General features: G+C 44.7%; 1 protein-coding gene across 3 annotated transcripts in view; it reads right to left on the reverse strand.

The window, feature by feature from the left end:
* Nucleotides 1-3,083: 3,083 nt before the first annotated feature.
* TPH2 (tryptophan hydroxylase 2) overlaps nt 3,084-16,100 on the reverse strand; it is a 123,399-nt gene continuing 110,382 nt past the window's right edge. For all 3 annotated transcript variants that reach the window (XM_029597623.1, XM_029597624.1, XM_029597622.1), the window contains exons 9-11: nt 7,716-7,811; nt 3,753-3,886; nt 3,084-3,593 (exon numbers count right to left, since the gene is read on the reverse strand). In XM_029597623.1, the coding sequence (XP_029453483.1) occupies nt 3,419-3,593; nt 3,753-3,886; nt 7,716-7,811 (405 nt within the window). In that variant the 3' untranslated portion in view covers nt 3,084-3,418. The remainder of the gene's footprint in view (nt 3,594-3,752; nt 3,887-7,715; nt 7,812-16,100) is intronic.

Genomic DNA, 16,100 nt, shown 5'->3' on the forward strand with positions numbered 1-16,100 from the left:
AAGAGCAAAGTTCTAAAACGAGAAGCTGGGCCGTCTTTAAGCTGCTGGGAACACTTCCCGCCCTTTCACTGATCCTCCGACCAATCTGATTCCTCCAGGGTGTGGTTTAAAGGTTATCCTTCAGGACTTTCCAGCAGTCGGGGCATCTGTCCACTGATCTGAACCGTTCAATCCCTGCAGTGACCAGACCTTACAATTGCAGATGCCATCGACTTTCAACTTTATCTTCACTTTTTTTGCATTAAAATTTAGCTGTCAAACTCTTAACCAGTCATTGGTTCTATCCAGATCCCATCTCAACTTTCTGCACCATCAAACGCATCCATCCTGTTGTGGATCTTAGTAGCACCTTCAAAGGACTAGCACTTCCTTCTGGCCCCTCATCAACATCACTTACCAGTATATTGAACAGAATCAGTCGCAGGACTGAACCTTGCGACACTTGACTGGAAACCTCTTCCTTCAATCCTTCACCGTTTTCTTATCTATTGCTCAATCAGTTTCTAACCCACTTTACTATCTCAGGACCCATCCCATGTCTGACTAGCTTGATTATAGGTGTCAAAGACCTTAATGTAAACCACATATGTCACATCGAACACTCACCTCTGATCTAATTATTTGATCACCCAAAGGGAAAAAAAAAAAGATCCAGATGTGTTTAGCATGAACGCCTTCTGGTTAGACCATGCTGCCTTGGATCCGGTGTGGCCTGCTGAATTCACCATACTCCACTCTGCCTCCCTGTAGGAGGGACTCTGTTTATTTACCCATCACTAAGATCAAACGGAGGGGCCTGCGGTTAGCAACCTCCTCTCCATTTCACGTTTTTGAAGAGGGATGACGTCTCCAGTCCCAAACTGAGAAAGCTGAAGGAATGGCAGCACTTTTGTATGAGGAACAGCTGTAGTTCAATATAAATTGCAAAGGTGAGAGCTGATGTGAGAAAAAAATTGCTGAGAAAAGAAGAATCCCTGTTAAATACATTCACCTTTTTTTCATTCATAGTTACCCTTGTAGCCTCACAGGAAAGAGGCTGTTACAATCCGTTATTAAAGGCAGTTGGAACATTTAGAAAATTGGTGGGTGGAAGGGTTTATTTGGATGACCAAAGACCCGAAAAACCCAGATGTGGCCTTCGTTCCTTACTGCCTCCTCTCTGCACAGCTGGAATGCAGACAGCAGTACAGCAGGAGGGACCACGACCTCCTCTAGCCAGCTGCTGAGGGTGGGCGACAGACAGACGGGGTCATGGTATACCAACTCTGGCGGAGAGAGAGAGAAATGGTTTAATTACGGGCTACAGAAGAGAAATCTGGCAACAGCAATCAGATTTCGGTACATCCGGTGAAAACTGCATGCCCTATTCCACTGCAGAGCAGGGAGCTGAGTGGGAAGGTGGCCTCGGAAATGGGAGATTTAGTGAATCACTGCACATAGCAAAGGCTTCAAAGCACGCCGCACGCGAGCCTGGGATAAGTGCACGGGATCGGGGGCGGGAGTAAGGGTCAAGCAGGGTGCACAGTGCAGAAACAGGAAGGGGGAAAGGGCAGACTAGATGGGCCTTGCGGTCATTAAGCTCTATCAGGTGGATATCCCAAACGATCGGCCCGGCTGCCTGCGGGAGTTAGCTGGGTTTAACGTGCACCACGCCACCCCCTGCCCCCCCCAGGCCAGTGAATTCCCTGAGGGGGAAGAGGGGATTCAGCCCCTACTCATCAGTGACTGACAGGGAAGAGCCGATCCCCATTCAGCACCGGCTGCAGTGACTGCGTGACTATTACGTGCCAGGAGCTATCAATTGCGCTGGCACTTATAATATCCAGCCCAGCCACTCGCTCCCTGTTGGGCTTCATGCATGGTTTTTTTTGGGAAGGGGGTGGGGCGATTAGGCACTCCACTTATTTATTTATTTATTTTTAGGTCGGAGGTGGGGTGGATCAGAGAGCTGCCGGCCACTACTTTTTCATTTAGCTCAGGGCCAGCGGAGATTATACGCAGCTGGATTTTTTTACATTATTACTTTGCGGGTGGAAGAGAGGGAGGATTGGGATGGCACGCTTTTTCAGGTACCGTATCCGGATGAAACGCAGGACAGCTGCGAGGCCGGCCGGAGTTATCCAGATAGCTTTCTCTCCAGGTACGGCTGAATATCAGCTCGGATCTTTGTTCCTGGCTGCATTTTGCATGGGTGACAACTTTACCCGGACTAAATTCAGCTGGAGAGTGAGTGGAAATATTCAGATCTCGAGTTTTGTTCAGGTAACTCCCGAAGTTACCCGGACAGACCCTTTGTGTTTCTACCAAGCCTGGCCATGGTAAGTTTTAGGTTTCAGTTGCAGGTCCCACAAATCACGTTTGCAAACTGAGCTGCCTATATAGCTGTTTATATCTGCCTCTTAGGTTATTGATCTTACAACTGGACACATTTTTCTGCTTCGTGCATTGGTCCTGGAATTGTAAGCTTATAACTGATGATCCTAGACATTTTTTCTATTTGATACAAGATAAGCTTACAAGTGAAAGATAAGCTAGGGTGCTAAGGGGGCTTCTTGCAACTCTTACAGACAGGCTTGAGATTTTTTTTTTATTCCCGGAGGGGCCTATGATTAAATCAGTTTACTATGCATTTCTTGTTAATTGAGGCCACGTGAAAACCGTTTCCTATTATTTAGGTGTGTTTAAAATGTTTTTGTCGGGCAGCTTATTGGACCACTTTGGGATCCTATTTAGAGCACTAATCCTCTGTCAGCTTGATATCGATGTCATCAATGGGAATTGAGGTCTGCCTTCAAGTCAACCACCTTCATTTCTCTCTCAGCTTTTGCCCTCTCCCCAATGGCCACACCGATCACCACATTAAGAGGAGACAGATTTCTCTTCCTCTTGGAGGACCCCTTTACAATTCCTTCTGTTGTCTGTTTCCCCCATAACGTAAATACCAATATTCTAAGGAACTTCAACAGCTTGCATAGGCAGGTCCGCCACTCTGCCTTGGATAAGGCCTAATGATTAAAGGACTTTTTTTTTTTTCCGTAGCATTAATTTCAACTTTCTAGGAAAAGTAAAACGTATTTCTTTCAGTCTGACTATAGCATTTTAATCTGGCATTGTTAAAATCAATAAAGCCATCTCATTTAGGACATACAGTGCGCGTATAACATTCTCCCGTTTAACTCGCTGCTTCCCTAACTCATTTACCATCAAGTTACTCAAGCAGCTTGTAAATTACAGTTAGTTACCTCGGTTAACCCGCAAGTTACAAGTTCTGCGTCACCGTCGGCGGGTGGCCTAACATTACAGCAGGTGGAACGACACACAACGATGGAAAAGGCAGACCGAGCTACACGGACAGAAACGATACAGTGCGTGCTTCACGCCATGCGATAATCGATAGCAACGGCTCCGCCCGGGCGTGTCATATTCCCAAATATCTGTTCATTTTGCTTAGAGCGTCACATACTGTGTTAAGGTCACTCCGGAGGTCCTGGACCACGTTTTCGATACTCCTGGTGTCTTTCAGTATTTCAATGCTTTGGGTGTAAGGGTTGAAGTAGACGGAAAAGGGTCGATTGATGGATTTTGCAAAGTCTCTGGAAAAAGAGAAAGGAAGGGGGGAGGGAAAGAAAAAAAAAAAGCCCTGAAAACAATGAGCACCTCCTTGCCCAGCCCTGAAAAGGATTACCTAGCACAGAAAGGGAGAGATGAGACAAGGACAGCGAGAGGAGAGAAGAGAAGAGGAGAGCACTCACCGCATTTTTTCCTTGGCTTCCTCAAAACTTTCCGACACAAAGTAAGCCTCTTGAAAAGTAGTAATCAGGCATTCCTGTACACAAGTCGTCTTTGGATCAAAGCTTTTCACCTTGGCCTTGTCAGACAGAGCATGCTGTGAAATGGAGATACAAAAATCTCGTGAAAGCTCACCCGCTCTCTGCTCGTTTAGGTTGTGGTGTCCCAGGCATTCTTAAGGCCCCTGTGAAGTTACAATGGGCTCTTTCACCATATGCATACGCCCCCTCCTGCCCAAAACAATCTGCGCAAACAGGAAACATCCTGACCAAATTATTTCTCAGAACAGTTGGTTAGCTGATTTGATTTCGTCTGCCTCCTTTAAATAACCTAGTCAGAGCGGTTTACATCAACATAGAAAGGTGAATAATATCGCCCCACCATGATATCGCTGTAATAAATACAATCTGGCTCATAGCTTGACAGATACATGAAAGCAAGTCTCTGGCCTTCACTAAACCCTGGTGGTTGCATTCAGAGCAAAGGAAAGACAGCAACAATGGATCTGAGGAGAGCGAATATCAGCCCAGTGAACCAGCTCATGAAAGCTCCCGACATGCGTTTGAAATATTCGGTGGATGCTGGAAAACTTCACAACCAAGAGCAAAATATTTCAAACCAGAAGAGAAACTGTTGATCGAAGCTAGGAATTTAGAGCAGCTGCCTGCAAGCCTTCCATTTCATATCGAACGGACGTAGCAGTCAAGCGTGGCGGCCCCGCTAGTTGAGAAGGGGGGGGGAGGGGTGATTATTGGCATCACTCCACGGTGCTTTACCTGTGGAAATGGACTTCTTGAAACTTTGTGGGTTAGAGTAGGTGCTGTGCACAGGACCTCTGCGCGTGTACTGTTTCCTGCAGTAGAGGGAGGCTTTCCTGGGGATGGGCTGGAGGCGCAGTTTGGAACCATGCACACACTTTTGAATTTTCAAAAAGATACCCGCACAGATTAACAGGTGCAAATGCACGAGGCTGCTTTTCATGGGGTCATTTTAAAAGGGAATGCATGCGCGTATTTTCCCTTTGAAAATCAGTGCATAGTGCACGTATAAAAAGTACTCACCGGCTTTGCATGTCTGTAGACAGTCATAAAATTACCCCCTTTATTGAACCAAAAGTTAAAAGTAACTGTATCTGAATCCCGCCTAACCATTTTGGTAATATTGGAATTGGATTTAATTACTAGGGATGTGCATTCATTTGAAACGATATAAACAAATGTCAACGCCATTGTCGTTTCAAGTCATTTTCTAAAGTAAACAATAGAAATAAACATGAAATTTTGTGTTTTATATTCTATCGTTTTTTTGTGAGCAGCTGTTCCCTGGACAAACATAGTAATCCGGAGGTCTCCAGAGACCACCCCCCTCCCCCGACCCACCACCACCCCTACTGCTCCTGGAGGTGGTCAGTTACCCCAAAAGCTATTAGCAAAAAAATTGCCCTCCCCGTGTCCACCCCCATCCGCTCCCTTTTGTTTAAATAATAGCCCCCCAGCAGCCAGCCTCGACATCACTCACCCTAGCCCACCCACCTTATCCCCCCACACTTACCAAATCATTCTGGTAGTCAGGTGGGGGCCCAGCAGCTTAGATTTGACATTTTGTTTCTTGTTATTATTTTTTGTTAGAGGTCTATTTCTCCCCCTAATCTATAGAGGTGAGTGGGGGCGAGGCCTAGTGGTTAGAGCAGTGGACTGGGAAACCAAAGTTCAAATCCTGCTTCTCCCACTGACACTGCTTGCGACCTTCAGCAAGTCCCTTTGTCCTCCGTTGCCCCAGGTGACAACTTAGATTGTAAGCCCTCTGAGCAGGGACCTGCCTACTCTAATTGAATTGTAACTTGCCTTGAGCTCAGATTTGGAAACTCAGGAAACGACATGAGAAACTAAACCACAATTTGTGGTCCTTATAATGGTTTTGGAGCAATGAGAACTCTATTGCTATCATTTTTTTGCAAGGATGTGGGAAGGTTAATGGGACTTTGCTTGATCCTTTTATGTGAATTTGTTGTGTTGTATGTCTGCGTTGTCTTTGCTATTGTTGTTTGTGGTGGACCCTTCCGTATACGTCTCTTACTGCCTATTTTATATATTTGAAAGATTTTTTGTGACGTATTTGGGAGCACGCTAAACGTACTGATATATGTATATTTTTTGAACTGTTTGATTGAGTTATTTATTATTTGAACCATATTAAAAAATTTTGTAATTTGGCATCTTTTCTTCTTTTTGATTAGGGGGAGAAAGAGAAGGAATCAGCAGAATGATGATCATGGGGGATCATTGTGCAAACATTAAACTAGAACCTGGAATCTAAAGAGAGCAGCTCTACAAACTGAGCTACAAAAAATGCCTCCCTTTGACTCCCTGGTAGGAGATGTATTGAGCTTCTTAGCCTCAGCTCCAATTTCTTCATTAGCTAGAGATTGCTGAAGCTGTTCATGATACCCAACATCGCCAGACTGAAACAGTGCGACAACTACACGTTACCGTCCTCACTTACTGACAATGAAACATAAACGGATTGGCCAATTGCTACTGTGTTAATTACATGCAAATTTACATATTTAGGATGCACGATACTGAAGTCACACCATAAATATATGTATACAGTGTGACTTCAGTACCCTAACTTCACACTAATGAGTTGAAAATATCGGTCGATTTAGATGTTATTTGGAGAATCGTTACAACGGTGCGCTAGCACCAATGAGAATGGACGCTACCACCTTTGTTGCGATGGGCTGCTTTGCTAGGCCATCAAATAGCGACAATAATAATGGTGGGGAAAAAATAATCAAGCTGGCAGATAAACTGTGGTTAAGGAAGCGAGCAAGCAATCAGGATCACACCAGACTCTCCCTTCAGTTCTCCAGGCCAAGTCCAATCTCCAACATTTACAGGCCCGATTCGCTAAGGGTTTTTCTCCCAACCCATGCCTATGGGACAACACCTCGATAAATCAGACCCTCAGTGCTGCCTTAAAGGGAGCCACTTTATGAGGGAACATTTCAAATAACCTGCCTAGCTGCAAAGTCCATGGGCATTTTTAGCACACATGCGTTGCAGCTAATTAGCGAGGGTAAAGGGCATGCACTAAAAGCAGCTCCCTACTTTGCACCTGCTATTTGTTTGGGCAATGGAAGGGAAGGTAACTGGAGCACGTACTTTTGAAAAGGCCTTGCATATACGCACACCGTTATCCTCCCCTGACCATGACTCGTTTTAACCTGGCTAAAAATGTCTGCACGCCATGGAAGCTGGGGCATAGTTTTAGCCATGCAGACTGTCCAATTTACCTGTGTAAAAGGCTCTGAAAATTGCCCTCTATGCAGCTAATGTGCTACCAACTCCCTACAAATAATAAGGTATATAATGCACTTTCTGGGGCATAGCATGATACGTACCGGAGGCTGAGAGTGACAGCACAGCCTGCAGGAGTCCAGGACGTCAGAGAGAGAGAGAGAGAAACAAGAAGAAGAGACCCACAGAAGGGAGGGGAACTGGTGCCTATGGTCCTTTCCATCCATTACCAACGACAGTGCCCCCGGCAGCAGGCACAGTCATGATATAATTGACCTCAACTACCATTGAATGCCAGCGTCAAAACTGTTGGCCCAAGCCATTATCTCATGACAGTGCATGCTCCCACTTCATTCAGTTCAGACAGGCCCTGATCCAGGGTTTGGATACGATTGGGATGGGAATACAGTTTCAGCTGTGGGAACATAAGCGAACCAGTGCGAACAAAAGCACAGAGGTGGACATTTTTTTGAAAAAGTCGAACTTTAGGGTCTAATATCTTATTCAACAAAATGAATTACCTTCCCATTTGCTGTGTGGCATCGTTTGCACCCCTCGTGACAGTTAAGTGTAAGTGGGCTGCTTCCCACACTTAAAGAGCCCCACCTTGAACGGACACAGTACCTTTAATTCTCCAATGGAGGAGAGAAGCCCAGCTCCATAGGCCCGCAGCTGTCCTTCCTGTTTGCAAAGGCCAAATTCAATGGTAAAGAAATAGCACTGCAGAAGAGACAAGAAATTTCTCATTGGGCCACTGCTAAAATGGCGCAGAGTCAGGTTAGAGACAGGGACATTTGCACCCGGCCCTCCTCCTCCCTTAATCACGCTACCTTGCCTTATTATGCCTGGTTGTTCATTTCAGCCCAGAGCAAGCACATGAAATATCATTTTAGCGCACAGTGGAAACCCTCCCTAAAAGGGTTAACGGCATCTTCCATCCGCGCCCCCCCCCCCCCCCCTTTTCAAACATCAGTGGGGGAAAGCGAGGCTGACAGCCGGGCTCATTGGCCTGTTAGGCTCTGGTCCTGTAATTGGGAGCCGTGTTGCTCCGTGTAAGTGTCCTTGCTTGTGTCAAGCCGCAGTCAGCCTCCATGAGATTGGTATTGGCATTTGCACTCCTGGGAAAGAGGGAAGAGAAACGCTGGGCCAGGAGCAAGACTCCAGCCGTTCAGCCCCCCGTTTCCTCTTTCACCGGAAGGCATTTAAGACCAGGTTCTCTGTATCGCTGACAAACCTAGCAGGAAGCCTGGGAAAGCATTTTCTCTCTGTTTTTTTTTTTTTCCCCCTAAATCCACGTAGAAATACATTTATACCGTGCACGTTTATTTTCCTTGGCGGTGGGACAGGGAGACAGGATTTGACGGGATTTGACCATGAGAAAGGGGAAGCCCCACTGTCTGGTCCTTTCCTGTAATGCTACTACTTAATCCCAGGTCATTCTGACTCTCTGATGTGCCAACTCACTTCTTACGTAATTATATTTCATTTTCCTGGGCTTAGCAGGTCGGGCGCGTTACCATAATGACAATGCGAAAGCAGCAGCAGTACTAGAAAAGAATTTTAGCAGCTTCATACAAATTATTGAAAAACCGTGTTATACTGAAGGAGCCCGTTCATCAATCTCGGCTTCAGCTCCGACGTGAAACCTCCTGAAATAAATACGTTAGAACAAAGAATGACCACAGTGGCAAACCACAGTGCTTATTAGACCTTTTGAATGAGTAAATCTGGAATGACTTTATGGCAGTATCATACATAAGGGTGCTCTCGAAAGCTTGATAGTGGCACACAGCTCTATGGGTTGTGTTAGGCGGATGAAATAGCTCACCCAATGCTGCCACCTTCAGTGAGTTCATCGGTGCTGCATTGCCAAGAAAGAACTCGCTTTTGCAGGTCCGGGATCTCTCTCCAATAGTCAGGGCTCGTGGCCTTTATACACAGTGACATAGTACTGCAGGCAGAAAATGACTGAACGGTGCAACCAATCTGGCCAGCAAGCTTCTTAATGGTAGTGACTGCCGCTCCGTGCAGGTTACCCCCATGCCTTCTGTTAAGGGCGGTAATATTTACAATCAAATCCAAGCACCGTCAAATAAAGTTATTGTTAGCAACATTTTTACAGGGTGAGCAGCCTTCCTGATCATTCAGACACTGCTGCTTGAACATGCTTGGCTCTTGGACTTGGCCATAGAAGCAGTCCTGTGCTTTAGCCCTCATATTTCTATCTGTTTTTACTCTACCTTCTCGTTCTTCACCAGAAGAGAAATTAACACTTATAAAGTTAGAATTGTTTTTAAACTGATATTTCCTGGACAGTACTGTATCACAAACCAATTATATCATTTAGAAAACTATGTACCGAATCTCTACGGCACTTGTGTAAATTAATATATCTCAGCATCCTTATTTTATGTGCCCTATTGTAAACCGTTGTGACGGATCCTTCTTAACGACAGTATAGAAAAGATTTAAATAAATAAATAAAATAAATGTCATCAGAATCCAATACCCTTTATTTCCCCCGCCGTCAAAGCAGAGAACAATGTTGCAGTTGTGTCAAAAAGCATCAAGGCTAATTGGTTAAGGTTAGTAATCCCCCATGCCTTCTGTTTAGGGTACTAACTGCCGCTCCGTGCACGTTACCCCCCATGCCTTTTGTTAAGGGCAGTAACTGCCGCTCCGTGCAGGTTACCCCCGTGCACGCTTTTCTTCATTACCAGCCTTTAGGGAGCCACAGAGTTTAGTCCCTGCTCTTCTGAATTCATTTCCTGTTTTCATCCTCACCACCCCCTCGGGAAGGGCATTCCAGGCATCCACCACCCTCTCCGTGAAGAAATATTTCCTGACGTTGGTTCTGAGTCGTCCTCCCTGGAATTTCATTTCGTGACCCCTAGTTCTACAGATTTCTTTCCAATGGAAATGTTTGAAGTTCGTGCATCATTAAAACCTTTCAGGAATCTGAAGGTCTGTATCATATCTCCCCTGGGCAATGCAGCGTTTTCTCCCCTCTCCACACCCCCCCCCCCCCAAAAAAAAAACCCAAAAAAGAAATATTTTGGGGGCTTAAAACTGAAGAAAGACTTGGTTTATTTTCTGCCTTTAAAGCAGAAAAACAAAAAGATAACCAAAACAAAACTCCAACTCAGAACCAAATCCCAGCAACAAATTGGTTTGTTTGTAGTTTGGATCATATGGACTTGTTTCCAATGCTATGAAAGCCACGGTCTGATGTACTGTTCAGTGCTAAACGTGATTCTACCTGGTGCTCAGCTTTCGCTGTTCGAAATTAATGAAACCAAAGAGCTAAACCCTTTCCTTCCTTCCGACGGTGGCTCTAACGGCAACTGCAAGGTAATGAACGCTTCGTTCATAGGCTTTGAAAACGAATCGTAATTCGGACTTAAGTTCTGCTTTCTTTTTTTTGCCCCCCATTGCAAATTTCTGAGAGTCTGTATCCAGACTGGAGCCAGTGGTGACGACTCTGATGGTGAAACCGTGATAGCAATAGTGCTTGAAAACATTATGAAGGACTTTAAATTTTGTTCAAATGTATTTCAAAGCAATGAATAGATACTTACTGTAGTTTAAGTCCACACTAGACGAGGTGGTTCTTGGGTTTATAAAACCAAAAAATAGGAATCTGCCAAGGATAGCAAATAAAAAAGGAAGATCCTGTTCTTTCCTGGAGAGAGGAGTTTCCTGGAGAGAGGAGCCTGATTTATTGCATTTACTCTGTCCTAGAGTAGATTTGCCTTAGTATTACTACCAAAGAACATAAGAAGTTGCCATACTGGGTCAGACCAAGGGTCCATCAAGCCCAGCATCCTGTTTCCAACAGTGGCCAATCCAGGCTACAAGTACCTGGCAATTACCCAAACATTACATAGATCCCACGCTACTGATGCTGGTAATAGCAATGACTATTCTCTAAGTCAGCTTTATTAATAGCAGTTAATGGACTTCACTTCCAAGAACTTATCTAAACCTTTTTTAAACCCAGCTACATTAACTGCACTAACCACATCCTCTGGCAACAAATTCCAGAGTTTGATTGTGCATTGAGTGAAAAAGAATTTTCTCCAATAAGTTTTAAATGTGCTACTTGCTAACTTCATGGAGTGCCCCCTAGTCCTTCTGTATCTGAAAGAGTAAATAACCGATTCACATCTACCCGTTCTAGACCTCTCATGATTTTAAACACCTCTATCATATCCCCCCCTCAGCCATCTCTTCTTTAAGCTGAATAGCCCTAACCTCTTCAGCCTTTCCTCAAAGGGGAGCTGTTCCATCCCCTTTATCATTTTGGTCGCCCTTCTCTGTATCTTCTCCATCGCATATCCATATATTTTTTGAGATGCGGCAACCAGAATTGTACACAGTATTCAAGGTGCAGTCTCACCGTGGAGCGATACAGAGGCATTATGACATTTTCCGTTTTATTAACCATTCCCTTACTAATAATTCCCAACATTCTGTTTGCTTTTTTGACTGCTGCAGCACACTGAACCGACGATTTCAACGATTATCCACTATTTATTTATTTATTTAACAGCTTTTATATACCGGTATTAGTGGGGACATCATACCGGTTCACAATTGAACAAAAGGGCTGAAATTACATTTTAACAGGGAAGATGAACACTTAAGAACAGCATAGAAGGAGAGGTTAAATATAAGAAGAAGGTAACTTTGAGTGAACTTAACATAAGGAAGGCAGAATCATACTATGACGCCTAGATCTCTTTCTTGGGTGGTAGCTCCTAATATGGAACCTAACATTGTGTAACTATAGCATGGGTTATTTTTCCCTAAATGCAACACCTTGCACTTCTCCATATTAAATTTCATCTGCCATTTGGATGCCCAATCTTCCAGTCTTGCAAGGTCCTCCTGCAATTTATCACAAGCCGCTTGTGATTTAACTACTCTGAATAATTTTGTATCATCCACAAATTTGATAACCTCACTCGTCGTATTCCTTTCCAGATCATTTATAAATATATTGAAAAGCACTGGTCCAAGTACAGATCCCTGAGGCACTCCACTGTTTCCTGTCTTTTAACCAGTTTGTAATCCATGAAATGAGACCACCTCCTATTCCATGACTTTTTTGTTTCATTAGAAGCCTCTCATGAGGGATTTTGTCAAACGCCTTCTGAAAATCCAAATACACTACATCTACCAGTTCACCTTTATCCACATGTTTATTAACCCCTTCAAAAAAATGAAACAGATTTGTTAGGCAAGGCTTCCCTTGGGTAAATCTATGCTGACTGTGTTCCATTAAATCATGTCTTTCTATATGCTCTACGATTTTGATCTTTAGAATAGTTTCCACTATTTTTCCCGGCACTGAAGTCAGGCTCACTGGTCTATACTTTCCTGGATCGCCCCTGGAGCCTTTTTTAAATATTGGGGTTATATGGCCATCCTCCAGTCTTCAGGTACAATGGATGATTTTAATGACAGATTACAAATTTTAATTAATAAATCTGAAATTTCATTTTTTTAGTTCCTTCAGAACCCTGGGATACATACCATCCAGTCCAGGTGATTTGCTACTCTTTAGCTGGCCTACTACATCTTCTAGGTTCACAGTGACTTGGTTCAGTTCATCTGAATCATCACCCTTGAAAACCATCTCTGGAACCGGTATCTCCCTAACATCCTCATTAGTAAACACAGAAGCAAAGAATTCATGTAGTCTTTTTGTAATGGCCTTATCTTCCTTAAGAGCCCCTTTAACTCCTTGGTCATCTAATGGTCCAACCGACTCCCTCACAGGTTTCTTGCTTCGGATATATTTTTAAAAGTTTTTATTTTGAGTTTTTGCCTCTATGGCTAACTTCATTTCAAATTCTCTCTTAGCCTGCCTTAACAATGTTTTACATTTAACTTGACAATGCTTCTGCTTTTTCCTATTTTCTTCAGATGGATCCTTCTTCCAATTTTTGAAGGATGGGGGTTTTTTGGCTAAAATAGCCTCTTTCACCTCACCTTTTAACCATGACGGTAATCGTTTTGCCTTCCTTCCACCTTTCTTAATGTGTGGAATACATATGGACTGCGCCTCTAGGATTGTATTTTTAAACAATGTCCATGCCTGTTGAACACTTTTAACCTTTGCAGCTGCACCTTTCAGTTTTTTTCTAACTATTTTCCTCATTTTATCAAAGTTTCCCTTTTTAAAATTTAGTGTTAGAGTTGCAGATTTACTTATTGTCCCCCTTCCAGTTATTAGTTTAAATTTGATCATGTTATAATCACTGTTGCCAAGTGGCCTCACCACCGTTACCTCTCTCACCAAATCCTGCGATCCACTAAGAATTAAATCTAAAATAGCTCCCTCTCTCATTGGTTCCTGAACCAATTGCTCCATGAAACAATCATTTATTACATCCAGGAACTTTATGTCTCTAGCAAGTCCTGATGTTACATTTACCCAGTCAATATTGGGGTAATTGAAATCTCCCATTATTAATGCACTGCCAAATTGGTTTGCTTCCCTGATTTCTCTTAGCATTTCATCATCATCTGTCTGACCATTTTGTCCAGGTGGACGGCAGTATACTCCTATCACTATACTCTTACCCAACACACATGGGATCTCTACCCATATAGATTCTACTGCGCATTTAGTCTCTTGTATGATCTTTATCCTGTTGGACCCTATACCCTCCCGGACATAAAGTGCCACACCCCCGCCAAGTTGATCCTCCCTATCATTGCGATATAATTTGTATCCTGATATAGCACTGTCCCATTGGTTATCCTCCTTCCACCAAGTTTCTGTGATGCCAATTATGTCAATCTCATCATTCACTGCTATACAGACATTTCAAAGTGTGTTTTTTGTTTGCATTAACAACCTGCTTTTAATTTGGAATTATAAAGCTCAGCTGATTCTTTACTTATAGGCTTTTATTGGAACCTCTCTGTTGGGATGCCCAAACTCTCCTGTTTCATTAGTATCCTTCAAGGATACATTTCTCCGAACCATGCACTGTTGAGTGACTGTCAGCTTTTCCCCTTATTCTATTTTAAAAGCTGCTCTATCTTCTTTTGAAAGTTAGCACTGTTATGTTAGTGGACCCTTGAGCCGGCTGTAACAGATGTTGACGCACTGTGGGAAGGCCCACAGAGGAGGTTGCAACCGGTAGGCGGCCCGAGGCAGGAGACCTGATGGATCTTCACCACTGGAAGCCCGAGATCCCCCCAGGAGGAGCCCATGAGGATCCGAGCCGCTTGGACTTACAAAGGTCTCCTTTGAGCAGTAACTGGAGAGACGTCCTGGAGTGCAGATGAGGAAGCAGGTGCCAGGAGGCTGACTGGAGTTTCACCACTGGAAGCCCAAGATCCCCCTGGGAGGAGCCCATGAAGACCCGAGCCGCTTGGACTTAGGTGTGGCCTCCTGGATGGAAGTGCAGGACACAGAGGGTCGGACTGGAGTCCGAAGCCAAGGATCAAGCTGGAGTCAGAAGCCAGGAACAAGCCGAAGTCGGAACTGCAACTAGAGACTCTAAGCGAGTAAACCTCGTTGCAAGACAAGGACTGAATGTAGATGCAGGGTTTAAATACCCTGAAGACATCTGAGTCATCCTGGGGCAGTGCTGACTTTTCCCACGCTGGCCCCTTTAAGAGACGAGGCCCTGCGCACGCGCGCACCTAAGGGGCGGGGCCAGCCCCGGAGCATCGGCGGCGTCTCCCTCGCGCAGGGAGCGCCATGGAGAGAAGCTGTGCAGGCCTGCACAGGCCGGAGGAATTCCGCGGTGGCTCGGACCATCCCCGAGGTAGAAGGAGGGACCGGGCCACGTCCCGGGACCGCAACAAGCGCCAGCAGCCTGGTTCCATTCTGGTTAAGGTGGAGTCCATCCCTTCAGAAAAGTCTACTCCTTCCCCAAAAGGACGCCCAGTTCCTTACAAAACTGAATTCCTCTTCCCTGCACCATCATCTCATCCACGCATTGAGACTCCGGAGCTCTGCCTGCCTCTGGGGACCTGCACGTGGAACAGGGAGCATTTCAGAGAATGCTACCCTGGAGGTTCTGGATTTCAGTTTTCTACCTAAAATCCTAAATCTGGCTTCCAGAACCTCCCTCCCACATTTTCCTATGTCGTTGGTGCCCACATGTACCACGACAGCCGGCTCCTCCCCAGCACTGTCTATAATCCTATCTAGGTGACGCTTGAGGTCCGCCACCTTCGCACCAGGCGGCCCTCACGTCCAGCAGCCACCCAACTACCTAGCGCTGGGGGTGCGGAAGTAAGTTGGATTTTGAAAACCGTTGCTATGGACAGAACAACAATTTCCCAGAATTGAATTTCTTGCTAAAACCCAGCTCATTAGCAACTTTTTCAAAACCAAAGCACAGACTATTTCAATGTTCATTTTTCTGCCCACATGAGAAATGAACCAGCTGTGGATTTTCTGCTTGAATATGAACTGCTAACCTGCTCGTTACACTCAAAGGTTAAAATAAAAAACGGAAAAGATCCAGATAAACTATTTGTGAAAGGGCAGACACTGGACTGCCAGGGAGAGTCTGGAATCTCAGAATAGAAATATTCACTAAAAGCCCTCCCTCAGTTACCTGCAATCTTCCACTAGCAAACTACCAAATGATGTTATGAAGCCAGAGCAATTTACCAATTGCCTAATCTGCATATAGCTGGAGCGCTAGAGCTCCAGAAACATCTCTCGATTATTTCAAAACAAGGTCAGGTCTGAAGCCACCAGCAGGCTGCATCTCCACCACCGTGTCCTCTTCCACACACCAGAAGGACACGGCCTATGTAAATGATGCCATCCTGAATGCCTTCAAAAGCAGCTAAAGCCACAAACGGCCAACAGTGCACAGGTCAGAACTCATAAACTGTTCCAAAACACCAGAGACTGAAATCTGGAAAGGGAAAGCAGCCTTGTGCGGAAGAACCAGATTGTCTTGGACAGAGAGCAACAATGTCTTCCTTATGGCACAATTGCCACAGCTTAGAAAGGTAGATTTTATC

The sequence above is a fragment of the Rhinatrema bivittatum genome, chromosome 4 (assembly GCF_901001135.1).
Source record: "Rhinatrema bivittatum chromosome 4, aRhiBiv1.1, whole genome shotgun sequence".
Lineage (NCBI taxonomy): Eukaryota > Metazoa > Chordata > Amphibia > Gymnophiona > Rhinatrematidae > Rhinatrema > Rhinatrema bivittatum.